Source organism: Aulonocara sp. 'chitande type north' Nkhata Bay, linkage group LG2 (assembly GCF_057382095.1).
Source record: "Aulonocara sp. 'chitande type north' Nkhata Bay isolate Kocher_YH1m ecotype deep benthic linkage group LG2, A_spYH_male_GT1.1, whole genome shotgun sequence".
Lineage (NCBI taxonomy): Eukaryota > Metazoa > Chordata > Actinopteri > Cichliformes > Cichlidae > Aulonocara > Aulonocara sp. 'chitande type north' Nkhata Bay.
The window spans coordinates 16,696,936-16,724,714 of record NC_141345.1 but is presented as its reverse complement, the minus strand read 5'-3'; the positions used below and the strand labels follow the sequence as shown (position 1 = coordinate 16,724,714).

Genomic DNA, 27,779 nt, shown 5'->3' with positions numbered 1-27,779 from the left:
TTGCTGCTATTTGAAGGAACTGAACATGATATTTGTTTCATTTGTATCAATCCTCACTTTAAGTTTAGCGCCTAATCTGTTTACACAGCACTGCACAAAAACATCCAAGAAACCTGACCTGCCCAATGAGTCAAGGTCCACTTTAGTATAGGACAGATAGGCATCATACTCCTTATTATCTGTGGAGAGAGACAGAGAGAGCATGGGACAGTAAATAAGAGTATTTGGAAGATTTGACAAATCAATCAACAAGGCTTCCCCGTCTTTCTGTGAGTACAGTGCTTCATACAGTATATATATGTTAGCAGTTTCTGTGTAATTATTGCACTAAAAGACAGCAGACAGCTCCTGATCATCAATACATGTAGACTTGATGAGAAAACCGTAATTCATGTTTTGGACTTGTGAATGCACGGCTAAGAAAATCCAGCTGCTTTAGGACCTAAACTTGAAATCAATACTTTAAATCAATACTACAAACTCACATCTTTATAATTTTCCTTTTGGCCGTTTCGCTGTTTTGTTCGGGGAGTGATCTTGCATTGCTTTGTCAGTGTAACTTTTTAAAAGTGCTGCACAAGTAGCTCCTTATTCCATCAATAGATGAAAAAAAGAAAAACACATTTTCATTTACTCTGCTGTTGTTTCTATTAATTGCCTTCTTTGACTTCACTACAGGCTTGTGCATCTTATGTGCTGTACAGTGTTGTACTGTGAGACTCATCCTGCAGTCTGTGTTATGCTATGTGTAGAAGCCCTACAGGAAAATCCTACTTCAATAGCATAATTCCTTTGCTTTAATTTGTTTCATTCGCAGCAACAGTCTAACTCTCATTTTGCTCCATGTTTGTAGTTCTCTGATCTTCCTATCAATGCTGATACCGCTCAGCGCTCTGATACCTGTCTGACCCCTTCTGCAGTGTGCTGAAGAAAAAGGGAGCACTCAAAATAGCTTACCATCTTCAGTTTCATCACTCCCAAAGTGTCTCCTGTAGCAGAGCATGATCTCCAGGTTGTAACATTTATAAAGTGCGGTTAGGACTCCCAGCAGCAGCAATATGACCCCGAGGCCTCCAGCTAACTCCAGACGGTACATATCTGCCAGAGATACACAGCAACAAATTTATATCAGTGATCAGTCTGCTTGGAGGAATACTAACTGATGTAAGAACAAAAGTCCCCCCCAATAACTCAGAGCTTTTCAAAACATATTTAGATAATGCTTTTTTTTTAAATAAACTGCTCACATCTGACTGCTTTGACAACAATCTTACTTCAATTATCTTCAGATTGGCACATTTTTCCAAATCGGCAGTGAAGCTGGAAACTCATTCACTCACACAAAATACACAAACACACACAAACATGCAGAATGCTGATATCAGCTTTTCATTTGAATGTGTTTTTTGATAACTCGCAGCTGCATTTAGAGGCGTTATTAACGGCCTGCAAAAAAAAAAGCGCAGAAAACCACACCAATGAAGCCCAGAAAAAGACAAATGCACACAGAAACACACTGGACCAGATGCGCTAACATGAGAGTCACAAAATCATCTGGCGGTCTATTTAATTAGAAGCTAATAAATTAACAAAGACCCTACAATAGAGAGAAAACTCCAACAATCAGATGACCCCTCGACGAGCAAGCACTTGGCCACAGTGGGAAGGAAAAACTCCCTTTTAACAGGAAGTAACCTCTAGCAGAACCAGGTACAGGGAGGGGCGGGGCCATCTGCTGCCACTGGTTGGTGTTGAAGGTAGGGAAAGGTTGTTGATATCTCTGGCTTTACATTTCTCAAAACAGAGTCGTCTACAGCACTTCAGTAGCTCATTCAATGCATTCATGCAGCTGTGGTAGGGACGAGGTAGACACATGCAGATGTTAACACTTATGTTAGCAGACAGACGTCAGCCTTTGAGTTTTATTTAATGCAGAAGTCCTTGCATTGGGTCAAAGTTAAGACTTTCACAACAATGACTTCCCCAGTTGAGTGGCACATTCTCTAAGCACTCAGTCTTTGACTTTTGGCAGGTTCATAGTGAATTATCATGTAACCACTTTACATCCACCCAGTGTTCCCAGCAACAGATGAAAAGTTGTGAAGCATTTTGCTCTTTGGAAATGGTATAAAAGCTGTGTGCAGCATGTAGTGATTCAAATATGGCTACTTTCAGGTGATGGAGATGTTAGCTACTACAATCCACTGTGTATAAACTTACACAGAAGTAGGAACTACTGCTGCTGCTTTCGTAGTTGTAGCTTAAAATAGTTTTTTTTTCACAACATGCATCGACTAGAGAAGCTTTTTTTCAGAAGGTCTTTTTCCTTTTTAGCTTTTATTTGCAGTTTGCTTACTTAAACCTGCTTGGTTATGTTTAAGAAAAGGTCGAGCTTTCCAAACACATGAACCACATTTGACAGTCTGACAGTGAAGGAAAAATATTGAATTTGTGAACGGCAAACTAAAAACACGTTTTCAGATAAAGATTTTCCCTTGTTTAAGAGTAAAGGCTCACAAGGCTAGAGAGACAATAATTCCACCTTCGGTACACACGAGAGAACACTCGCACTGCCACACTTTTGCAGGTTTGATAGTTGTAATTCAATTCAATTCAATTCAAATTTTATTTGTCACGTACACAGTCATACACAGTACGATATGTAGTGAAATGCTTGGACAACTGCTCGTGACCTAAAGAAAACAAAAAAGGAAAAGGCTATGAATAAGATAGGAAATAAATATGAAAAATTAAAAAGGGTAAATTTAACTAGGAAGGAATAGAATATAAATTAAGGTTAAAAATGAAATAACTGTACAACACAAATTAGAATGAAGGGTAAATTTAACTGGGAAGAATAAGATAAAGATAAATATATAAATTAAAGTTGAAAATAAAATAACTGTACAACAAAATACACAATACACAATATAGAACTATATAAGAATGTATGAAGAAATCTAAATATAAATAAATATATACACAATAACAGCAGCTGTACAAGTATTAACCGGAAATGAAGAATATAGTGACCAGTGTTGTGCAAAAACAATGTCCAGAAAGTCCAGTGTGTGTGTAAGAACTGTATGTGTGGGTCAGTACTGTGTGGTGGTGTGATTGAGAGACCGTATCGCCTGCGGGAAGAAGCTCCTCCTCAGTCTCTCTGTGTTGGTCTTCAGGGAGCGGAATCGCTTTCCTGACCTCAGCAGAGAGAACAGTCTGTTGTTGGGATGGCTGAGGTCCTTCACGATCTTCCTGGCCTTGGTCCAGCACCGCCTGCTGTAGATTGAGTGCAGGTCAGGGAGCTCGGAGCGGATGGTGCGCTCAGCTGACCGCACAACCCTCTGTAGAGCTCGTCTGTCCTGCATGGTGCTGTTCCCGAACCAGGTTGAGATGTTTCCCGCCAGGATGCTCTCTATGGTGCACGAGTAAAAGTTCCTGAGCACCTTGGAGGGCAGTTGGAAGTCTCTCAAGCGTCTGAGGTGCTAGAGACGCTGTCGGGCCTTTTTCACCACGGTGTTGATGTGACAGGACCATGACAGGTCCTGCGTGATGTGAACTCCGAGGTATTTGAAGCTGTCCACTCTCTCCACTGGGCACTCGTTGATGACAGGGGTCTGGTAGTTCCTCTCCTGCTTAGTGCTGAAGTCCACTATCAGCTCCTTTGTCTTACTGACGTTTAGAAGGAGGTTGTTCCTCTGGCACCAGTTCTCCAGATTCCTAATCTCCTTCAGGTAGGCCGTCTCGTTGTTATCAGAGATCAGGCCCACCACGACGGTGTCGTCAGCAAACTTGATGATGGTGGTGGAGCTGGTAGTGGCCACACAGTCATATGTGTACAAAGAGTACAGCAGGGGGCTCAGAACACACCCCTGGGGGGCTCCAGTGCTGAGAGTGGTGGAGGCTGAGACATGTCCGCCCATCCTTACTGCCTGTGGTCTGCCAGTTAGGAAGTTGGAGATCCACTGACACATAGATGAGCTGAGTCCCAGATGCTCCAGCTTGGTGGTGAGTGTGGAGGGAATTATGGTGTTAAATGCAGAGCTGTAGTCTATGAAGAGCATTTTAACATAATTCCCCCTTCTAGTGTCCAAGTGAGTGAGTGATGTGTGGAGGAGATGAGAGATGGCATCGTCTGTGGAACGATTTGGACGGTAAGCGAACTGTAGTGGGTCCAGTGTGTCTGGTAGTGAAGAAATGATGAAGTCTCTGACCAGGCGTTCAAAGCACTTCATCATTACTGAGGTGAGGGCTACAGGGCGATAGTCATTGAGAGAAGCAGGGTGGGGTTTCTTCGGGACAGGAACAATGATGGACTCTTTGAAGCATGTGGGGATCACCGACTGAGATAAAGAGATGTTGAATATCTCAGTGAACACAGGAGCTAGCTGGTATGCGCAGTCTCTTAGGATACGACCTGGGATGCCGTCTGGCCCTGCTGCTTTCCTGGTGTTCACTCTCTTGAAGGCTCTCCTTACTTCATGCTCGGAGATGACGAGCACGTTTCCGGTGCTGGCAGTATCTTCCTGTCTGCAGCCGTTAGCGCCGCTAACACTAGCATTGTTGGAGACCTTAGCTGCAGCCTCGAAGCGAGCATAGAAAGTGTTCAGCTCGTCTGCCAGAGTCACGGCCGCGTTCGTCATACCGGTTGTTGGTGCTTTATAGTCCGTTATTGTCCTTAGTCCCCGCCACAGGCTCCTAGAGTCACTCTGTTGGAGTTGTGACTCTAGTTTCCTCCCGTAGCGCTGCTTCGCCTCTTTCACCGCCCTCCGCACGTTATATGACGCGGCTTTGTACGGGTCCATGTCCCCTGTCATGAGTCCCGTGTTGTAGGCAGCGGTGCGGGATCTCAGAGCGTCGCGGATCCACCCACGGCTTCTGGTTGGGAAACGTTGTGATAGTCTTTGTCTCCACGGTATCATCCGCTAGTTTCCCGATGAATCCCACAACCGCTTCCGTAAACACGTTGACGTCATCGTCGGAGCTGTTTCTGAACATGCCCCAGTCTGCGTCATCGAGTGCGTCCTGTAACGCGGCCACCGATTGATCCGTCCAGCGCGCGACCTTCCTCTGAACCGGAACTTCCTGTTTCAGCCTTTGTTTGTATTTTGGCATGAGGAAGATGGCGGCGTGATCAGATTTGCCAAACGGGGGGCGGGATTGTGCCTTGTAGCCGTCCTTGACCGTAGTGTAGCAGTGGTCCAGTGTCCTTTCACCCCTGGTGGGGCAGGTGATGTGTTGATAAAAGTTCGGCGCTGCGCGTTTGAGGTTGGCGCTATTAAAGTCCCCCGTCACAATAAGCGCAGCGTCCCGGTGTTGTGTCTGGTGCTGTGTGAGTGCCTCATGCAGCTCGCATAAGGCGGTGACCGTGTCCGCTTGTGGTGGAATATAAACGGCACTTACAATGTAGTCATCAGTGCACGTTTTACAGTTTGCGTGCATGTTTTCACTGGTTGCAGTTAGTTAATTTTTTAGGGTCACCATATTGAACATGCAGTAATGCTGTGTTTCACCAAACTGCAGACTACAAAGTAAGTCCACCACTCAGATAAAGAGAAACAGGTGAAATTACAGCAGCGCGTCGGGCACACACCTGTGTGAGCTGAGACTGTGTTGTGTGAATGGATGTTAGTACTATCAAGGCAATATGAGTGCATGGAAGATTAATGGAACATGGCTGGTGAATGACACCATGGGAAATATGATCCATTAGTGTACCCGCCACACACACACACACACACACACACACACACACACACACACACACACACACACACACACACACACACACACACACACACACAGTTATTTGGATGGATTTATCAAGTCATGGTGAGGAATAGCACACACTATAGTAGAGGGTAAGTGAGTCCATTGTTAAAATTCAACATAAAGTACATTAACAATTGCACCCAATAATAACTGCAGTACACGTAGTTTTGTCTGAACTAAACTAAAGTCCCTAATTAATATTTTCTGGTGTCTCTCAGTAAGCGGCTCTCGGTTTTGACGATACAGTATTAGTCTGTCATTATAACTATTAAGCTAACATATCAGACACTGCCTGGCGACACAACACTACCTGTTTTTCCAAACTGTCAGATATAATTGGCTAAATGAAGAACAACACGACCCTGTGATCATATCTGTGATGCACATGCTCGACGTTTTATTCTTAACAACTCTACAACAAGAATATTTAAACAGAACATTTAACAGTTAATATGTTGTCGTCTTTGTCTTCTTCTCTGACCTTTTTGTGTTTGGGTTAATACAGTAATCAGGATATTAAACACAAACACAAACTAGGGACAAACTAGGGATAAACTAGCGTCGGTTGTTTCTGCACATAATATAAAACTTATCAAAAGAACCAATTTTAAATAGTATCTTTAGGCTGTTGCAAAAACCCAACTTTTGTTCAGCTGAATCTATAAAAAATATTGATGGTTTGACAAACCAGAGAGTTAAGTTAACAGATATAAAACAAAATCTTTTCACAAGCAACACGATTCCCAAAGAGCTCTCAGCTCTGGCACATCTCGACATGATGTGCAGTCAAAAAAATGAGGAAACTGGACAAGAGGAGGACAAAAGAAGATGTGGCAGGTCTGAAAAGCTATCCACAGCAGACAGACAGCATGCGAATGTCATGTTCTTAAAAAACAGGAAGAAATCCAGCAAAAACCTGACACAGGACCTGAGAGATGCATCTGACCCTTTAGCTGATCCATCTACTGTTCACTGAAGCTTCATCAGCAATGGTCTCAGTGGATGGGTGGCTGTCAAGGAGCGCTTCTTCAGGAAGGGAAACAGGGAGGAAACTCTGAGGCTGACTTACACAAGAACTGGACTGAAAATCAGACAGTAGGTATAATGTAGTGATGACTCCAAATGGGGAAATTTTTGATTAAAATGATTATGAGTACCGTATTTCCCGGACTACAAAGCGCACCTGAATATTAGCCGCACAAGCTAAAATCAGGGGAAAATCCTGTTTTGTACATACATTAGCCGCACCTGACTAATAGCCGCAGGTGTTTCAATGTTGACTTATCATATGTAAGAGAATATGCACAAAGGGAATTGTCAGGAAAGAGATGGCTGTTTGGAGACACACCCCTTTTATTAATATTTTGAAAAACAAGTTATGGGTACATATTTGCACATGTGCTGTGCTTCATAAATGAGTAACAAATGTAGTACATAACAGTAACCTACAGCACACCAGAAAAATAGATTCAGACTACCTTTTAGGCTCAGGTGCAGTGACACGGCTTTAACAAGAAGAAAAGTCAGTCATTCACCACCATCTTTCTCATCTTCCTGCGCACTAAAACCACCAAAGTCCTCTTCTCCAATGTCGGAAACGAACAGGTTCAGGATGGCTTCGTCATCCACTCTCCGCTTCTTTCCTTCGTTGTCACTTTCAAAACCAAACAAATCCTCATTGTCAGTGTCAGAGTCGAACACCCTCTGAAGGGCCGTGGCGGTGTCCTCCTCTCCATCATGCAGCAGTCCAGCCCTTCAAAATCCGTTGGTGATCGTGGATGTTTTCACACTTTTCCACTGTCAGATTCCACCGGTGGAGTTGAGCATAACTTGCTTTTCGCAAGTTTATCGCCGCTCGTCATCCACGCCTCCCACTGAACGCGTAGCGCTACTTTGAAGTTTGTTTTTCGCGCTACTTCGTACGGCACTACGTTGCCTGGTGGACGGACATGTGACCAACATACCACTCTTGAACCCCGATCCTTCCGCCAGGCAACGTAGTGCCGTACAACAGCGGAACAAACAAAACAAATCGTCTTACGATATCACAAAAATCATGGACAATCTATAGAAAAGCCGCACCTGACTAAAAGCCGCAGGGTTCAAAGCTGGTGCAAAAAGTAGCGGCTTATAGCCCGACAATTACGGTATGTATGGAGATCAGGAAAGATGTACACCAGTGAATGCCTACAGCCATGGTGGAGACTGCCTTTGTCTTTCGGGCTGTATCTCAGTAAGTGGTGTTGGGGAGCTTCTTAAAACTGATGCAATTATGAATGCAGAAAAATACTGTCAGATTTTGATCCACCATGCAATGACACCAGCTTCATTTTTTCAACATGACAGTGATCCATAACACTGCCAATACAGTAAAAGCATAACTGGACAGAGAAACAGACCATGGAGCACTGTCACTCATGGATCAGCCTCCACAGAGCCCGGATCTCAACATGATTGAAGCAGTGTGGGATCCTTTGGACAGGGAACAGAGCAAAAAGCAGAAACATCCAAAGAAGAGCTTTGAATGTCCTTCAAGAAGCCTGGAGAACGATTCCTGAAGACTATCTAAGACTTAAGCTTGTTAGAACTGTCTCTGTGTTTGCACATGTTTTAATAACCTTAGTAAGACCTTTACAGGGTACTGTACTATTGTGCCTTTTGTAAACAATAGAGTAGTACATTTTTCTTAGTTATGTGATCAGAAATTGAGAACTTGATAAAAATCCTTGACTGTAATAAAAACACACTGAGGTCATTTATAATAGAAATGGAAGCAATGTGGGATCATGATAATGCAAAGGTAAAGTGCCACGAGCAAAATGTACTTCATCAGTAAGTCGTCTAAACTTTCTACTTAATGTTCAATAAGATCTGTGTGACCCTGCAGGATGCATTCCTGTGCTGAACATCTGGGATACTGTATAATACTGACATGATTAAAATGTCAAGAAATAGCAGCGCTTGAGAATTTTCAAGAAGAAATAATAATTGTATAAAAAAAATACAACGTTCAAGATCTGTTGATTTCAGTTGTAAGCAGTGTCTTTGCAGGAAACCCTGGAAGCTTAATATAACCACACAATATCACATTTAACCCTTTCATGCATGAATTATGACAACCTCAATCAGGATGTTTTTCTTAAACATAAGAGGTTTTTTTACATGTCCACTGGCTGACCAGTGGGTGGCAGGTATGGAGTGACGCATCAGTGTCCAAGGTAGTGTTTTATGAGCAAGTATCCCATCAACACTGACCCCAATACAAGAAAACAGCCTTTGAATAGCTGTCCACTGTAGTGACCACTATGCTGAAAGGGTTAAAACTCTTATTAAGAGCATAAAATGAGAGCGCCTGTTTGTAGATGCTTTCTACACTGATTTGTAAGATGCATTAATCTTTAATGAATTTAATGTTATTTTGCATATAATTGTGATGCCTTTTTAGTCAAATTTACTAAACATGTCATCCTAGATGTGTTAATAATTTGCATAATTTCCCAGATTTCGAATAACTCTTTGCAAATGTTCGTTTGGATTCAGACGTTAAATTCCAGCTTTGGCAGTTCTGTATTTTCCTCACTAGCTGTAACTGGAATGTATTTATCGCACGATTTTCAGTTCTTTTTTCAATTTGAGTTCTTTTGCTTTCTTGATTTTATGGCCAAGTCATGCTTTTTTGCAATTGCATGACAAAATAAAGGCTATTTTTAAGGATAAATTTATAAAACACAAGATCTGCTCTGAAATATTGTTGACATACTGGTGCAGTTCATCTCTAAAGTCTTCCACCATGCAGCTTTGTTTTTATTCACCACTACAGTTAATAAACCAGCTGAAGTTACCACATTTCACCAGTAGACGTCTCTCTAACCCTTCTGCTCCCATCAGCCAAACACTACCTTCACTAGATACGCCTAACAGCAGACAGAGCAGGGACAGCAGTGAGTGGGGGACGGAGTAGAGGGGTGGTGGTCTAAGAGCGGGAAGAAAAATAGTGAAATTCCAGTAATTGCCAAATATTTGCTCTACAGTAAAGTTAACTCACATTGCTTCATTGTAATGAGTCACATTTAGAAATCTCTGCTTCTGTCTCCTGCCTTCATCCATATCTATCCCTATCTCCTCGCTCTGTGTTCCTCTCTCAGTTTGCACCCCCCACACCCACTCTGTCACCACTGGCTCCCCTTCATCTATCTTTCTCAGATATTTTCCATTAGTAATGAGTCACTTGCTGCCGTCTCCTGATATCAGCACACAGGAAAATGGGTGCAGAATTTTGAAGTTGGATTTTTAAGCATGCTTTTTACTTATTAGGCATAAAAAGAATTGGGAATTGTAATGGTGACAGTGTCTGCATGTAAAGGAAAGAATATGATAAAAGATTTTCTTTTTTTAACATAAGTTTTCAGACTCTCGTTCTCTTCTTCGGGCTTTACAGCCCAATGCTATTGCACTGAAAGCTCATTCACATCCACCGCCTTTGCTTTCTTTCTCCCCGTTTGTTTTTTATCTCATTCATCTGGCTTTGACAGGAATGCTTTTTGCATTTGCTGCTAAAGTATTATGTCTAAAACAACAATTATTAATAGCAAAAAATAATCTGAATGTTGGACTCCAAACACACCATCTGTCACACCATTGTTCAGTTTGGACCCATGAAGTGTTTAAAGACTCAAACCTTGTGTTGCCTCTGGAATTAGTACAGCCTATAGTAATATTCTATCTAGTAGGCAGGTTTTTAAAGGCTCTCTGTGCAGACAGGTCAGATACTGTATTCTGCCTCAGAAACAGTGGTCTATATACAGTCTATATACAGTGGTTCCAATGTATAAAGACTGCAGAGACTGTATATAAAAGATAACAAAAAAATAAGAAAAAAGGGGCTAACCAAATCAACAAAGGGCACATAGACAGAGATCAGCTACACCCCCATGTGCTACAATCGGTCTTTAAGTCTGACGTCGTTAGCCGTTTCCGGGTCCAAACTCCGCTTCAGGTCTTTAAGTCAAATGAACACTGCGGCATCACTGAGAGTTAAAACCTAAAATTCTTTCATCTTTAATAAAATGATCAGTGTTGCTGCTTTACCAGGTGTAACAATTAAGTTTAACGTCCAGGCATCCATGAAAACAGGATTATTACAGAATTAAATTAACAGAGTTAGAAGTTAGCTCACTAGCTTCCACCTAAACATGATATAGCATGTTCTGACAGAGATTTCTGAAAGAATTCAAACGTACAGCTCTGCTATCACTTCCAACATAAATGAAGACAGAAAACTAAACAGCAGTGACGTTTGTAGGGTTACTGAAGTTGGACTAGCTGGTATATAATGATGTGCTACGTGCTCTCTAGCGACACAGCTATGGTTAGCATAAACACAGTGAAGCTGGAGGATGAACACTAACTTTTTCCACTCGATAAAAGTTAACATGAGTGTTCTTGGTGGTCAGGGACAAATGCGATCGCATGGCAGGATGCTGTAAACGGACCAGACGGACGGAGTTACATCATAAGGTTTTAAAAACTGAGCTTTAAAATGAACAGCAGCAATAAAAACCAACAGAGGCTGACAGTGATCACTGACTGTTTTTAGGGGCTTGTTGAGATTAAATAGAACAAGATACAAAATATTAAAAACATGTTAAAAACCCAACAGCCTTAATAAACACAGTAGTTTGGACCCGGAAGCAGAATCCATCACATCATCACTTAAAGATCAGATAGAAATGCATGATCCAAACTCAAGTGGCCACTTCAGGAACTGCAATTTGTGTTTGTTCACTTTGGCTTCATTTTTTAAACCTGAGCGTTGCTGCTTTGACTGTTAGATTAAGACAACTTCAATTCTTGCTCATTAGTCATATTCATGGAGTTTGGCTACCATCCCAATGCAGCGTCAGTCTCATTCTGAGTTGAAATATCCTGACAATAGCCGTAAATAGCTAGAGCAGCTAGTGCACAGAACAAATAAAGATGTATAATGGCATGAAGGTGGAGTGGAAAGTATCTGATGAACACGTAAACAAGCTTCAGAATAAATGGGCCTACTGTAAAGAAAAAAGTGTGTTCTACAAAAGGAAAGGGACACAGTATGATATCAAATTTGGAAAGGCGATTGAAGGGAAAGTCTGGAGTTTGTTGCCCTTCCTCATCCATAAATCCATGTTCAATCCTGTCAAACCGGAGCCTGTGGTGAGCCCAAACTCAAAGCCTTACAACCCCCGAACAAACCCTTGAGTGACATTTGAGAAACTAAGTCCATGTCTTTCCCCATCTATCCTCCAGTTTGTCATTTCTCTCAATCCTCCTCCCGATCTTTCCGGCCATCTCCCTCCTTGCCTCCATTTTTTTCTTTCTAGTAAGACTCTCGTCACGGTGCTGAAGGCAGCTCTTTATGCTCTGTCAGTTGCAATAAGCAGATGTGGATGGTGTGTGTACTGTAGGTGCACGTGTCCATGTGAGTGCATGCGTGCAACATAGATGCATCAACCCATTACCTTGGGTCACTGCAGAGTGAGAGCACACCCTAATTCAATCACACACACTCAGTGCAGGAAATCAAGCTTTGATAACTTGCGCTAACTTAAGATAACTTGTGCTTTGTTTAGGCTGTCATGTCGAGTTCTGGCACCCAAATGTGACCTTATGAGCTCCGAGGCTTCGGGCAGGAGGCTTTGGAACAGTCAGCTCTGTTAGCGAACTTTTAAATAGCCCTGACTTGAAGTGGGAATTATAAATAAGTCTGCTTAGTCGGACTAAGGATGATAGTTACTGACTGTACAAACAGTTCTGTTTTTGTGGCTGTTTTTCTTCTTTTAACTGTAGTTCAGCTGAGCACATACGAATTGAATTTGTCAGGTCGCTCACTTACAATGGACTGAACAGTCTCTAATTTTTATGCTGGTTTTATTTTAATGGTGAGAGATGGAACATCATCATACTCCCCAAAAAACACATTACATAAAAGTTATAAACTGACAAAATAAGAATTTCCTACACTGTATCTAGTGCATCACTACACCTGTTTACTGCATTTGGTTAAACGTTTAGGGAAAAATATGACATCTTGATTGTGTCTGTGACCTTTGTAGTCTTTTAATAGGCTTTTAAGGCCCAGCAATGAGAGGTGTACCAATTCTAAAAGCAACTGAATCAATTTGTGACTCTGCTTCGAATTCTGTGTGCAACCTCTGTTCAGTCAGAGCCTGGCACCTTAGCCTCCTGTGCGCCTTTAAAAATGAGCATCCAAAGAAATTTTGTGCAAGCCAACAAAAATAAAAAAATTAAGCTGATGCAGTGCATGAATTTGTAAAACCAAACCAGGGAGTCTAAAGATGCTTCAGTGTTGCAGCAGATACAGTCCACAAAGATGTCTGCAAAAACATCCATGTCCAGCTAATCAGCAGGTTTCCTGATTACAATGGCTCAGTGTAATATAAGTGTTTTATGCATAAACACATATTATATATTCTTTGGGCAAACTGAAGTGATATTCGTGTTTTGTGCTGAACTTGGCATCTGATGTGCAGAGATGACCTCATCCAGTGTGACATGTTTCTTAAAAGACTGAGCGCTGTGATTTATTGCTAAAAGGCTTAAATATTCCCTTAGAGACCTTAATTTCATTTTAGTTATGATTAACCTTTGGTCAGCAGTTTCTCTATTTCTTATTATAATCAGAAAGTATAGTGCCTTTAGATGTAAAATCCAAAAACGGAATCAAGCAATTTATTATGTTATAACTTCCCCAAGTTAAATAAAATAATGACACTACAGATGGAGCTGTCTTTGAACTGGCACCAGTGAGTGAGTAAGTCACAGTGTGTGCAAAAGGAATATAGTTAATGTCAACGAATTTTCAGTACAAGAAAATCCCTAAGAGCTACTACTTATTTCATGCTTTTCATATGAGAAATGTCAAGTGCTTTACAGCAGAGGACAGTGTATGTAACAATGTAACATAGACCTGAAAACCTTTATTATAATAATTAAAATTAAGTCTGTGCCAGATGAAAATATTTAGTTCAATTCAATTTTATTCATACAGCACAAATCACAAACAAGCTTTTTACTGAGAGGTTAAGACCCTACAATACAGTCCCAATCAAAAGTTTAAGACCACTTGAAAAATGGCAAAAAAAAATTCCTATTTTGCATGATTGGATCTTAACAAGGTTCCAAGTAGAGCTTCAACATGTAACAAGGAGAAATGGGAGCGAGACAAAACATTTTACTGAAAACAAACTAAAACAGGCTGTTTTACAGCTGATCCAAAGTTTAGGACCATATGCCTTAAAAAGGCCAAATCTGTGCAAAAATGTGGATTCATTGTCATTTTCTGTCAGTAGTCACACTGTCATGACGTTCTGATGGCAACGGGAAAAAAATGTTCCCTTTTTGAACGTGGTCGGGTTGCTGAACTACATGAGCAGGGTCTCTCACAGCACGTGATCACTGCTGAGGTCGGACGCAGTAAGACAGTCATTTGGAGTTTCTTAAATGATCCTGAGGGTTATGGAACAACAAACGTCAAGTGGAAGACCCCAAAAAAATTCACCAGCACTGAGCCGGAGGATCCAATTGGCTGTCCATCAAGACACTGGACGATCCTCGACCCAGATTAAGGCAGTTACTGGTGCCGACTGCAGCCCTATAACCATCAGATGGCATCTGAGACTGAAAGGTGTCAGGGTTTCTGGGTCTTTGACCCAGTATTCTTAGTTCATGTTCACTGTTTATATTCTGTCTGCTTCACCTCCTGTTTTATTGTGTTAGCCTTGGTCCATGTGCATTATGTTCCGTCCTCTTCCCGTTTATCATTAGGTCATTATGTTCAGCTGTGTACTCACCAGGTTCTAATCTCTCATCACTCAGCCTGTGTATTTATGTCCCTCAGTTCAACCAGTCCAATGTCGTGTCATTGATGTTATTGTGATGTTGTTCTCGCCGCTGTTAGGTTGTCCTCTGTTCAGTTCCGTCAGGTCAGCCGGTCAGTTGTCAGTCAGTCTTTCATTCATCCATTCAGTCAGTCGTCCAGCTGGCCAGCCGTTTCCTACTTCTGTTCTGTTTGTTCACTCCGTTGACAATAAAACACCAATCTTCACCTACCTGTGAGTCCAGCGTTTGGGTCCTCCTTCTTTCGTCCACGACCTCATCCTGACAAAAGGCTTCAAAAACAAACGTCTTCAAAGGCCTCGTCTCCTTGGACGCCACAGAATCAACCATTTGCACCAAACATGCAACACTGAAAGGTGGCAGAGAGTTTTCTTCTCTTATGTGACCCTCGTCTGTGTGGTAACGCCTGGGTTTTTCAACAGGACAACGCTACAGTACACAATGTTCTTTCAGGAGAGTAACATCACTCTTTTGGACCATCCTGTGTGTTCCTCTGATCTAAATCCAACTGAGAACCTTTGGGGATGGATGGCAAGTTTACAGAAACAGACGACAGTTCCAGACAGCAGACGCCCTTCATGCGGCCGTCTTCAACACTTGGAGAAACTTCGCTCACCTCATGGAAACGCTTACATCAAGCATGCCGCAACAAATTATTGAAGTGATCAACAATAACAGTGGAGCTCCTCATCACTGAGTTCATGTCTGAACTTTGATTTCTGTTTTGGGGGGTTTACGAAATTTTTTGGAGGTGTGGTCCTAAACTTTGGATCAGCTGTAAAACAGCCTGTTTCAGTTTAAGTGTTATTTTCAATAAAAAGTTTTGTCTCACTCCCAGTTCTTCTTGTTACAAGTTGAAGCTCGACTTGGAATCTTTTTAAGATCCAACCATGAAAATATGATTTTTTTTGCCATTTTCCAAGCTGTCTTAAACTTTTGATTGGGGATGTAATACAGCAAAAACCCCAACAATCAGAGGATACCCCCATGAGCAAGCACTTGGCGAAAGTGAGAAAGAATAACTCACTTTTACCAGGAAGAAAAAAAAGAATAAAGAGCAAACACAATTAATTTAGGTTAAAGCTATATTTGCTTAGAACTGAAACCAAATTCATTTTCACACAAACATCCAGCTGGTTACAACGTTCCAGTTCATAGTTTGTTACAATAAATGCTGAGGATACAGGACTGGTTCAGCACTAACCATTTATTGGCAAATCTCTGGTGGTTCTGGCTCAAACTAGTAACTATTTACTTATGCGCAGTTCGTCTTTATGACTCCAACAGGGGAATAAACGCAGGACTAGGGATGGGTATCGAAACCCGGTTCTTGTTGAGAACCGGTTCCCACTGTTTCAATTCCTTGGAATTGTTTGCCATTTTTGCAAACGATTCCCTTATCGATTCCAGTCGCCCCGAATGACGTCACCACGTTGCGGAGCGTCATTTACCCAGTAGGAAACACGGCGCCTAAGTGGCTCAAACGCTCAAAAGTTTGGTTATACTTTACGAGAACGGATGACAACAGGGCAACTTGGAATACTTGCAAAGTAGATATTTCATTTAAGGGAGGAAACGCTACGAATATGCAAAAGCATTTGCTCACAAAACACGCGATGACCTTAAATGAATGTCGTGTTTTTAATTCCGCTCCGGACTCGTGAATCTCAACCCAGCAGCAGCGGTAATGTTTGCACGTCCTCTCCCGTTAATGCGGCAGGTAAATAATCAACTAACAGTGCATATTATGTTAGCGCGATCTGCCTTATTACAAAACCTGCCATTACTGTGCATTTAGGTGACCACGATGAGAGACACAGACAGAGTCTGGCTCAGATGCTGGCAGTTCTCGCTGCAGTCTACCGGTAGCGTCTCCTTTCAGGCCAGGATAGACGAATGTCACCGAGCAGTGACTAAGTTCTTGGTCAAAGGCTTGCACCCATTTGCCACAGCAGATGCCCTCGATTTCACTTTGGTAAGTGAATGTGTTTAATTGTAGGCAGGACATTACTGGATATTCTTGTGTAATTGCTACAGAATAATTTATGTTACACTTTGTTATTGCTACAGGAGAATATTTATTTTATTATTTTACATTTACAATTTTTTTCCTGGGGACCCTGTGACACCCCATCGAAGAGCCGTAGGCTGTGGATCTCTTAAGATCTCACTGTTGGGTTTGTAAGGCCATGTTACTCCTAAATTTCTATCTTGTTCAAAGAGAAGATATAAAACAAAGTTCTAAGCTAATTGAACTTAGTGTTCTCCTTTTTAAAAAATAAGAATCGATAAAGAATCGATAAAGAATCGAATCGTTAAACAGAATCGAAAATGGAATCGGAATCGTTAAAATCTTATCAATACCCATCCCTACGCAGGACGTTACCAAAGAATAGAAACCTCAACATTAATACTGATAAAAGTGGGCTAAAAACTAATTCGACCTCAAAGACCTCTGAGAGAGGATGTAATCAAACAGAGTTCTCATATTTAAATTCTTTTTTTAAAAGGTGGAATGAACCCAATAAATAATAACATTTTTTTAAAGTGCAACAGAGCGTACAAGAAGTTAAAAAAAGCTTTACTGTGGTTTCCTAAAAGATGGAAGTGTAAACAAGGGATGCTGTTGCTTTGCTGTAGGGGGTTTTGCATATAGGAGAAAATCCTCAAAATAAACCCAAAACCATACAGGAAGCCAACACAGAGCAGCAGAAAATAGACTAACGTTCTCTGTTTCTGGTTGTGGTTAATAGCTGAGCCGCAGAGTTTTAAATAAACTCAAATCTATAGTTGTTGTTGTTTTCGAGAGACCGAGAAAAAGAGCGCTGCAGTGATCTGTCTGCTCAAAGAAAGGCACTGGTCATTTTTAAACACTCTTTTTACTCAGAAGTGGTTATTAGTTTAATTGCTATACAAGTCAACCCCGAGACTCAGACTTAATTTCCGCATATTGTTAAACAGCAAGTCTCAGCTACTTTTGAGGCCAGCTGCTCGGGTTTCAGTGCTGTCCTCGTTTATCATGGAGCGGCACACGGACACGCAGTTTCATTTAAACAGTTATAACCTTCATAACCATTCTGCAATTAAATATGGAGAACTATCATGACAGAGGAGATGATGGAGGTCAGGAACTGAGACCTTATTTTAGCTGTTTGGGACATTGTCTAAAGCAGGGGAGTCAAACATAAGGCCCGGGGAACAGAAGTGGCCCAATAAAGACAATCCGGTCCACTTGATATCTTCGGAAAATGTGAAGGAGGACATAAATTTAGGACTTTTAACTGTATTTTCATACATTTCATAACTTGCCCTAGTTATAACAACCTCCCCAACAATAATTCATATTGTATGAACCAATGAAGTAATAGATAAAAAAATTAACGACAGAAAAAGTCCATTTTTTTCCCTCTGCTATAGAAATGTCTTTTTGCATATATAGTTTCCACTGTAAAATAAATAAAACAGGATATTTTCTGTGTATTCACAAAGACATTCTGGTCATTAAGTTCTTACAATTTAAGCCCAAAGAATTGTGCTGACAGATTTCTTTCATTACCTGCAGCTTTTCTTTATAATGCAGAGAAAAGCAAGAAGTGCTGTTTAAATTTCACTTCTTTTTCTTATATTAGGATATCCCAGGAATTAAATGTGCAAGTAAACTACTTCAGTAAAAGGTAAGTTTCTCTGGTCCAGCCCACTTCAGATCAAACTACATGTGGCCTGAGATGTAAAATGACTTTGACAAACCTGGTTTAAAGCCCGAGTTAAAAACTTCCCAACAGGTGATGAGCTATAAGGAAAAGCTTCTTTCTTGAAGTACGTAGTGAGCTAAATCCAGGTTAAACCTGTTATCTTTTGTTCATTTTCTTTCAGTCTAGATGATTACAGAGCGGGAGTTCTGAACGAGGAGAAGCTGAGAAAGAAAGAGTTTTGAGCTCTGGGACAACTAAGATGTGGAAAGTGCAAAAAATGGCTGCATACCATTTTTTGTGCCATACTGTTTGGAGCCAGGGGTTAAAGAGGAAATAAAGAAAACAAACAGACAAGACGGTGTGAGCGTGCTGTGGAACAGAGCACGCCAACATATCGAATACCTCGACTTCATTTGCAGCTGCTTGTGCGGTTGCTCCTGTAGGCAGAGCTGATAAGAACGCTTTCAACATGTACATACACCTACTTCAGGTTTCATGCTGTGCTGATGCACACGCCCGTGTGTGTGTGTGTGTTGGGAGAACACACACTGACAAAACAATCCCATTCAACTTAATGCCTCCCATGAGGGGAAAGTATATGTGTATACGTTTTTTGTATATGCACACACACACACACACACACACACACACACACACACACACACACACACACACACACACACACACACACAGAGCTTCCTGTAGGTAATTACAGTGTTAAGTGATGAGGGCCCTACAGTTCTCATTCTGACCTCCTCTGGAGGTGTGTGTCTGTGTGTGTGTGTGTGTGTGTGTGTGTGTGTGTGTGTGTGTGTGTGTGTGTGTGTGTGTGTGTCCGTCCCTGGGGTGCTAGTTAAGTATAGTAAGATAGATTTAACACCCAAGGCATCCAGCAGGAGAGAGAAAGGCCTGTTTTTAGTCCACCCCCTCTCTGTGTCTCTCCTCTCTTCATCTCTCCCAATCCTCTCAGTCACCCCTCACCTTCCTAATCTTTATCTCTCTGTCTGCATCTGTTACCTCGGCCCTATTCTCTATTTCCTTGCCCCGTTCGGCCTCCCGCTGCGTTTCCCTGCCTGTTTATCTCTTTTCACATTTCTCCAATTCTGCCTGTCCTTGCTTTCTTGCATTACATACATTGGTTTCATATAGTGGGCATTCAGGGAAACTAGTTTCTGCTGATAGCTGGGGTAAGACAGACAATTCATCTGCTCCTTCAGGGGTGCTTTACTATTCTGTCTTAATGTCTCTTTAGGTTCTTCCTTTTTTTTTCTCTGGGCTTTGGCCTCTGTCGCCAGAAAGAGGCGGGATGTTTCTCCTGTATTGGCTTCCCTTCATTGGCTTCCTGTTAAATCCAGAATTGAATTCAAAATCCTGCTCCTCACATACAAGGTCTTAAAAAAATCAGGCCCCATCTTATCTTAATGACCTTGTAGTACCATATCACCCTATTAGAGCACTTCGCTCTCACACTGCAGGCTTACTCATATGATTGTTGGGTTTTTCTCTGTGTGTATTATTGTTAGGGATGGGTATCGAAAACCGGTTCTTGTTGAGAACCGGTTCCCACTGTTTCAATTCCTTGGAATCGTTTGCCACTTTTAAAAACGATTCCCTTATTGATTCCAGTCGCCCCGAATGACGTCATCACGTTGAGTAGCGTCTTTTACCCAGTAGGAAACACGGCGCCTGAGCGGCACAAACGCTCAAAAGTTTGGTTACACTTTATGAGAAAGGATGACAACAGGGCAACGTGCAATACTTGCAAAGTAGATATTTCATCAAAGGGAGGAAACACTACGAATATGCAAAAGCATTTGCTCAAAAAACACGCGATTGCTTTCAACGAATGTCGTGTTTTTGATCCGCTCCGGACTAGCGAAGCTCAACCCAGCAGCAGCGGTAGCATTTCCACGTCCTCTCCCGTTAATACTGCAGGTAACTAATCAATTAGCATTGCATATTATGTTAGCGCGATTTACCTTATTACAAAACCTGCTATTACTGTGCGTTGCATTTAGATAACCATGATGAGAGAGACAGAGTCTGGCTGGCTCAGATGCTGGCAGTTCTCGCTGCAGTCTACCGGTAGCGTCTCCTTTCAGGCCGGGATAGACGAATGTCACCGAGCAGTGTCTAAGTTTGTGGTCAAAGGCTTGCACCCATTTGCCACAGCAGATGCCCCCGATTTCACTTTGGTAAGTGAATGTGTTTAATTGTAGGCAGGACATTACTGGATATTCTTGTGTAATTGCTACAGAATAATTTATGTTAAACTTTGTTATTGCTACAGGAGAATATTTATTTTATTATTTTACATATACATTTTTTTCCTGGGGACCCTGTGACACCCCATTGAAGAGCCGTAGGCTGTGGATCTCTTAAGATCTCACTGTTGGGTTTGTAAGGCCATGTTACTCCTAAATTTCTATCTTGTTCAAAGAGAAGATATAAAACACAGTTCTAAGCTAATCGACTTTAGTGTTCTCCTTTTTAAAAAAAAAGAATCGATAAGAGAATCGATAAGGAATCGAATCGTTAAACAGAATCGAAAATGGAATCGGAATCGTTAAAATCTTATCAATACCCATCCCTAATTATTGTAGGGTAGTCTAAGGAGCTTGGAAAGAAAAGCGTCTGGACTTCTTTGAGTTGCTTGAAGACGTTTGACCTCTCATCCGAGAAGCTTCTTCAGTTCTAAGGTCAAATGGTGGAGAGTCCCAGATTTAAACCCAGTGGGAGTTTCCCCCCCAAAGAGGGACAAAAGGACCCCCTGATGATCCTCTACCTAATCACATGAGCCAAGGTGTGAAAGCGGGTGTGGGTCACAATCAGCCAGAGTTTCGGGTGAGCTCATTGTGAAACCTGGCCCCACCCTATCATGTGATTTCCTGAGGTCAGATGGCCCAGGATGTGAGTGGGTGTTAAGGCGTCTGGGAAGGGATCTCAAAACTGACTTTATAAACGCCCAATTAGGATAACCGCATGTTTTGAATGCTTCCTTTACATGTGTGTGTTCCTTCTTTTTCCCTTCAGGCTTAGAGGGAACATGTTCTGCCCGGTGGTGTAGGGTCCTGATTACTCCAAGTTTGTGTTCTAGAGGGTGATGGGAGTCAAAGAGGAGGTACTGGTCCGTGTGTTTGGGCTTCTGGTAAACTTCAATGTTGAGGTTGCCGTTCTCTTCAATGTGCACAGCGCAGTCCAGGAAAGGCAAACAGTTGTCCTTTGTGTCTTCCCTGGTGAACTTGATGTTTTTATCCACAGAGTTAATGTGCGCAGTGAAAGATTCCACTTCATGTGTCTTGATTTTGACCCAGGTGTCGCCTACATATCTGTACCAGTGGCTGGGTACTCTTCCTTTGAAAGAGCCAAGAGCCTTCCTTTCCACTTCCTCCATGTAAAGGTTGGCTACAATAGGTGACACAGGGGAGCCCATGGACATATTTCAAATATGTCTCACCACTACATATTTCAAATACAACGAGGGTTTCTACAGACAAAAACATGGCTGCGCCATGGGCTTAAATCTTAATTATCTCAGAAGCTGTTCACATCCACAAATATTTATTACCCAATGAAAACACTGAGCAGGATGGGTTTTCCTTGTTAACAGAATCATAACAAGAGACTGGAATAGTCCCAGGTAACTGGAGCAGACATGGTCTTATATTTAGCAAGCCAGAGTACAAAAAACAACGTAAAACTAACGTGGAAGCAAAAAATTATGCTTCTTTGAATGAATGCACCTCAGAAACCTGTCATTTAAAACAAACATTGCTTAAGGATTAAATGCACTTAATGAAATCTTCTGATCTTTAGAGAATCTGACATGTTTGTTTTCTTACTGACAGTTAAGGCCAATGTCATCCCATTCCTGTAATTATGGAAAATATTACCAACAGCTTGAAAATTTATTTCAATCAATTTAATTCATTTCGGTCGACCTCCTATGAGCAAGCACTCAGTGATGGTGGGAAGAAAAAACTCCCTTTTTAACAGGAAGAAGACTGGCAGAACCAGGCTCAGGGAGGGGTGACCATGTTTACTAATGTCACATGTAACATCCCAGAGAAGGAAATGTCCCTATCAGATTTTAGCACTGACTGAAATGTTAAAGGTTTTTGCATTTCTGTTAACTAACAAACAATGAGTTGATGGGTATGTATGAGACGACAGAACTCGATTACCTCGCTCATTGTTGCACTCTGCTTCAATGCTGCTTCACTAACCTGACTTCATATTAAAATACATTTAAAATCCACAACCTTACTCTGGGTAAACTTGTTCTATTCAATAGAATCTATGTTTCCTCAGCATGTTTTGTAATCGAAAACATATTTTTGGGTGCCTCAAGGTTCCATCCTAAGCACCATCTAAGATGTCTGTGTCCTCCTTTGTGAAGCATTAATGTTACTTCAGAAATCTTGGTGTTACCAACAAAATCATCTGCATCGTAACGTGTTTTGTGACAGAAAGCTGGTTTCTGGTGGCTCAGCGCTCGGTCCGTGTCACCATCAAACATCCTATGTCCTCTTTCATATAACAAAAACTGTGTTGTTTTATAATGCAAGGTAATTATTTGTGTTACTTTTTAATAGTTTGATAGAAGGAAGCAGATTGTATAGATAACACATTTTTGCTTTGATAGTGAATGGACCAGCATGCACATGTGATCATTTGTCATTCTTAAAGACACTGGAGGCCAATATTTGTCGATTTCTTTTTTGCCTAACAAGTTTAACAGAAACCAGTAAATCAGGAGCGAAGAAAAGGGAAAGCTCTACCTTTCTTTTGCAGTATAGCGCTACCGCTGCGCCTCCCTATGTGGTTCTCCACGTAACAGGTATAGTTGGCCAAATCTCCGTCCTCCACGGCATCAAATGTTAGGGACAGCTGCACTTCCTTCTCTCCTAAATGCTCCCTCACCACCCTGGAAAAGAAACATGCGAGAAGTGGATTCACAAAGCAGTGATATTAAATCTTTTATTGTGATTTACTCTAATACACTCAAGACTTTAACTTGGAATTTCTACTTATGCAAATTGCATCAGGAGGGAAGTAAACACATGTAAATTTTAAAGATGAGAGAATCTCCTTGCCTCTTAATCTGTTCCATTAAAGATGAAGAAGCACAAGGAACATGGCGCTATAGAGCACAGTATATAGGGCAGATTTTAAAAGAAAGAGAGAGCGAAAAGAAAAGAAATGAGGGCAGAAGAAGCAAGGAGCCATGTCTGGAAAACACTGGCGACAGCTGGAAAAAGCTCTCTCCTTATGGTGAGGTCATACTCCTTTTAAGCCTGTGAGGCTGTGAGGAAGAGGGGCTGGAGGAGGAGACTGAACTGATGTCAGGGTCACAGAGTGCACCTTTAAACCTGGTGAGGTTCAGCCATAACCAGTGAGATCTTAGCTCAGGTGGCAGATTCAGAGCAGTGGCACAGATGGTTCAGCCACATAGGCTGGGTACATTTGAACATTTATTTAATAAAAGCTAGTTTCATGTAATTGACACCGTTATGCATTTGTTGCATTTATTTATTCTATTCATTTCTGTTCACAGCTGTTGTATGTTATTGCAGGTATGCCTGTCTTTTAATTCCAAGACATTATGACGTTTACAGTCACAATTGTGGTAGAGTTAGCTCATTAAGAAGAACTGGCTGGCTGATATCTGTTTAATGTTTCTGCTGGAGCCGTTGGAAAAGACGGGAAAGAGGGTGAAAGGAGAAGGTGCAAATCAAAAAGTCAGCATCCTCAAAAATTTGAAGCAGAAGCTTTTATTCGAGTCACCACTAAATTCAGAGTGAGGAATCTAGCGATTCATTAGCTAGCTAATGTTGTTATGTGGAAAACCCCCAAAACAACATGCAGCTAACGACTGCTTATTCTTGGACTTGAAAGCAGAAAACTAATTATCCTGGCTTACTCACATTAATGGCTGACATCAAATAAACATGTTGTGCATAAATAGCTTATCATATTTTGGAAAGTCAATACAAGAAAACAAAGCAAAAACAAACAAACAAACAAACAAACAAAGACCCTTCCAGATGCTTTGGCGTCCATGTGCACTTCTTCACCTCTTGATGTAGAAAAACCCAAAGCTTGATTGTCCAGTTGTTAAATCATAGACCCTAGAAAACTGTGGAAGCTGTGATTGAACAATTACTGTATGAATGAGGATTTTATCAAACTGACATTTTTACGTGCCCCAGCAGATCTATTAACGAAATCTTTCAGCGGTTCAGGAGGAAGATAATTATGTAACAAACATGCTGTGAACTGAACCCTCAGTCAGCTTTTAATACTTGAGTAATTGAACCTCAGAGCAAATTATCTGGGACTGGGACAGCACCAGAAGTGTTAAGTCGCACCTAAACAAGCTTTCAAAGTTTCACATGGGTAATGACACCAGAAGTCTTTAAAAAGTCATTATTTTTACATTAAGCTGTGATCACAGTCCAGGAACATCTTCACTATGTGGCGAGTTATACTTCATGAGTGTTATGAGCTCTTTTATATGAAAAATAAAGACAATACAACGTTAAGCGTAGAAAACAAATTTTACCGCAATGAAGCATCAGATTACTTAAAAAAATGAAAAATAAATTAAAAGTAATATTGTTGATGTTTAGCCTGTCTTGGTTTAGTTGCAGGTTGGGGTGGGTTGGTTTGGATCTCTAGTAATTGGTTCAACCACACAAGCAGGCAGCAGGATTTTGGAAATAATGAGCGTTTTCAGTGCAGAATCAGCACTCTTGTCAGAAACAGGCGAGATGGTCCACAGGATTTTGTTATCCTTCTTCTGTACAGTATGTGCTGCATTGACTCAGCGTACAGTACAGTAATCCAGACTGGCCACATTGTAATACACACAGGGGTTGAACCACATGGGAGTTGGCACAGTCCAACCATGACAAGCAGCGATGAGACACTGTGTAGTCATTTTCCTGCAGCTCTGTTTGTAATTCACCACAGAAATGCGCTGTATCTGTCACTTGAGGCTTGTATCCAAGTGGCTGCATGCAAAGAAAATTGACACGCAAACTTTCAGCACAGGCATTCCCATTGGGAATTGAACTTCTAACCTCCTAAATATTCATGCTTTCCTCTTCCCTCGTGGCACCAGAGGCACAGAAAGAGCAGTGAAGTCTCAATGCAGGTTAATAATGATGGATAACATTACAGAAAGGGTTATGAGACTCAAAATGTCAAATGTGCCGGAAGACATACAGCAAAATGACTACCACCATCTCTGCATGTACGTCTTTTTTTTCCTTGCTCCGTGTCAGAGATTTTCAGTGTGTGCATCACTTTGAAGTCTCCTAGGACAGTGCATCAGGGGTTGCTGTCAAAAGATGAGACTTGCTAAAATGCTTAGTTTAAAACACATCACTCCTCTCCCTTTTTCTCACCTTCTAGCCATTAGCTATCTATATCCTACATCTCCTTTCCTTCTCCTCTTTCTGTCCTCCGGTGATTAAATGGGTACATTTCAAAATAAAAGTCACTGTTAAAAGCACAAGTTTTTCTCCTCATAATCTGTACATCTTGGTGAACGTGACACCATCAGCCAAAGTATCCTTCCTCTCTGAGTTCAGCTACATGTATGTGCCAAGCTGTATCTCAAAGGTCAGCACTGTGTGCATGCTCATCATTTGTATCATCTTTGCCTCCACTTGTGTTGCTGTTCTGATGATATCAAGGCCTGCATCTCTTGTTGTGGCTTTCCAATCACCCACAGCCAGTCCCAGCAGATGGCTTCCCCTCCCCAGGTCTCTTCTTGCTGAAAGGGAGTTGTTCCTCCCTGCCAATGTGAAGTGCTTGCTCATGGGGCTGGTTGTCTGATCAGCTGGGTTCCCTCTCAAATATAAAGTGCCTTGCGATGACTGCTGTTGTGGATGTGACCACACAGCTCACTTCAACCAAATGAACTGACTCACCAAATGGAATCAGGCCAAGTTTGCTTAACTGAACTTAGATCTAAGAAGGTCATCGTCGCTGGTCCCAAAAGTCGAACAAAAATCACACACTGTGCTCTTCTATCATATCTATCATCTCTGCTCTTCTCTTTCTCCGCTCATGTCTGAAGGCTTTGATGGATGTGCAACTTTGATTTGAAAATAAAACACAACAATTGCACTTTTCTTTAAACAATAAATCAGTCTTTGTTATTGAAACTGATACCTTAGATACACCCAGACCCAAGCTGTATCTCAAAGGTCAGCACTGTGTGCGTGCATATATATATATATATATATATATATATATATATATATATATGTATATGTATATGTATATATGTGTGTGTGTGTGTTTTTTAGTAGTTTTTTAGCATTTTCTTTGACACAGATACTGAGGACAGCCAGAAGGATAGATGGGTGGGATGACATGCAGCAAAGGGCCTAGGGCAGAATTGAATCCAGGTAGCTGCAAGAAGGAATAAGCCCAGAGTAGAAGGTCTCACAGCTTATAAATCAAGAAATCAAGTCAGCTATGGAATATTATTGATAGCAGATCCACCAGAGGAATGGGCTGGCAATATTTGACAGTCTGTTTGTGGCCTTATCCTATTTTTCCACTATCCCAAAAGTCTGGTACTACTCTCCTCCTCAAACAGATTCCCAGGTTTCCAATCCTACAACTCTTCACTTCATGTCAACAGTGCCCTTCTCCTTCTGTACCTCCCTGAACTTCTCCACTGGAGTGTAGCGATAACACAGGTCAGACCTCTGAAGGTACCCTGTTGTACAGTATGTAGTAGCAAGATGTTTGCAGTACATCATTCAGTCTTCTAAGCTGCGAGCTGGACCCATCGTGGATCAAACAACTCGTTTCTGTATTATTGATGCTTTGTCTCCTCAGACCGTTGTACTTGTCACTGCCGACAGGAAGCATACAATAAACCTTTCTGTTTCAAGGTGTTCCCAATTGCAATGCAGACCTCAACTTTTTAACATAAAAACCCTGCTTCCCTCCTACTTTAGCACCTAGAACGGGCTAACTACCATGCTTCATGACAAAGAAAATATAAGGTAAAATAATGGTTGATGATGAGGTTGTGAACAGTGAAGCAGTGAGGCTTTGACAGCAGTTGGACTGGACAACAGATGTGAATTTCAAGCAGGTAAAAGAAGGCCTCTCTGCATCAGTAGACATATGGGCTGCCTTCAAGTGAAAATATGAAGCAAGCACTGGCCCAAGTGGAAATACTGTAATTACCAATTCATTGCACATGAACGAGCTGCGGACTGTGATAGCTGAGTTGCAGAAACGTGAAGAAGCTGGACAGCGGTGAAGCTGAGCTCAGCCAACAGCTGGAGTAAAACTGATGATACTGCTCATATATATTGTCTCGCCTGCTATTTTAACCCAACATACTTAAACTACTTAGACTATGGATTTACATTTTCCAGAAAA

At 41.5% G+C, this 27,779-nt stretch overlaps 1 protein-coding gene across 5 annotated transcripts in view; it reads right to left on the bottom strand.

The window, feature by feature from the left end:
* The window catches only part of il1rapl2 (interleukin 1 receptor accessory protein-like 2), a 483,040-nt gene that overhangs the window by 15,149 nt on the left and 440,112 nt on the right, over positions 1-27,779 (bottom strand). For all 5 annotated transcript variants that reach the window (XM_086305892.1, XM_086305858.1, XM_086305868.1 and 2 more), the window contains exons 9-11: positions 23,144-23,289; positions 958-1,098; positions 119-179 (exon numbers count right to left, since the gene is read on the bottom strand). In XM_086305892.1, the coding sequence (XP_086162018.1) occupies positions 119-179; positions 958-1,098; positions 23,144-23,289 (348 nt within the window). The remainder of the gene's footprint in view (positions 1-118; positions 180-957; positions 1,099-23,143; positions 23,290-27,779) is intronic.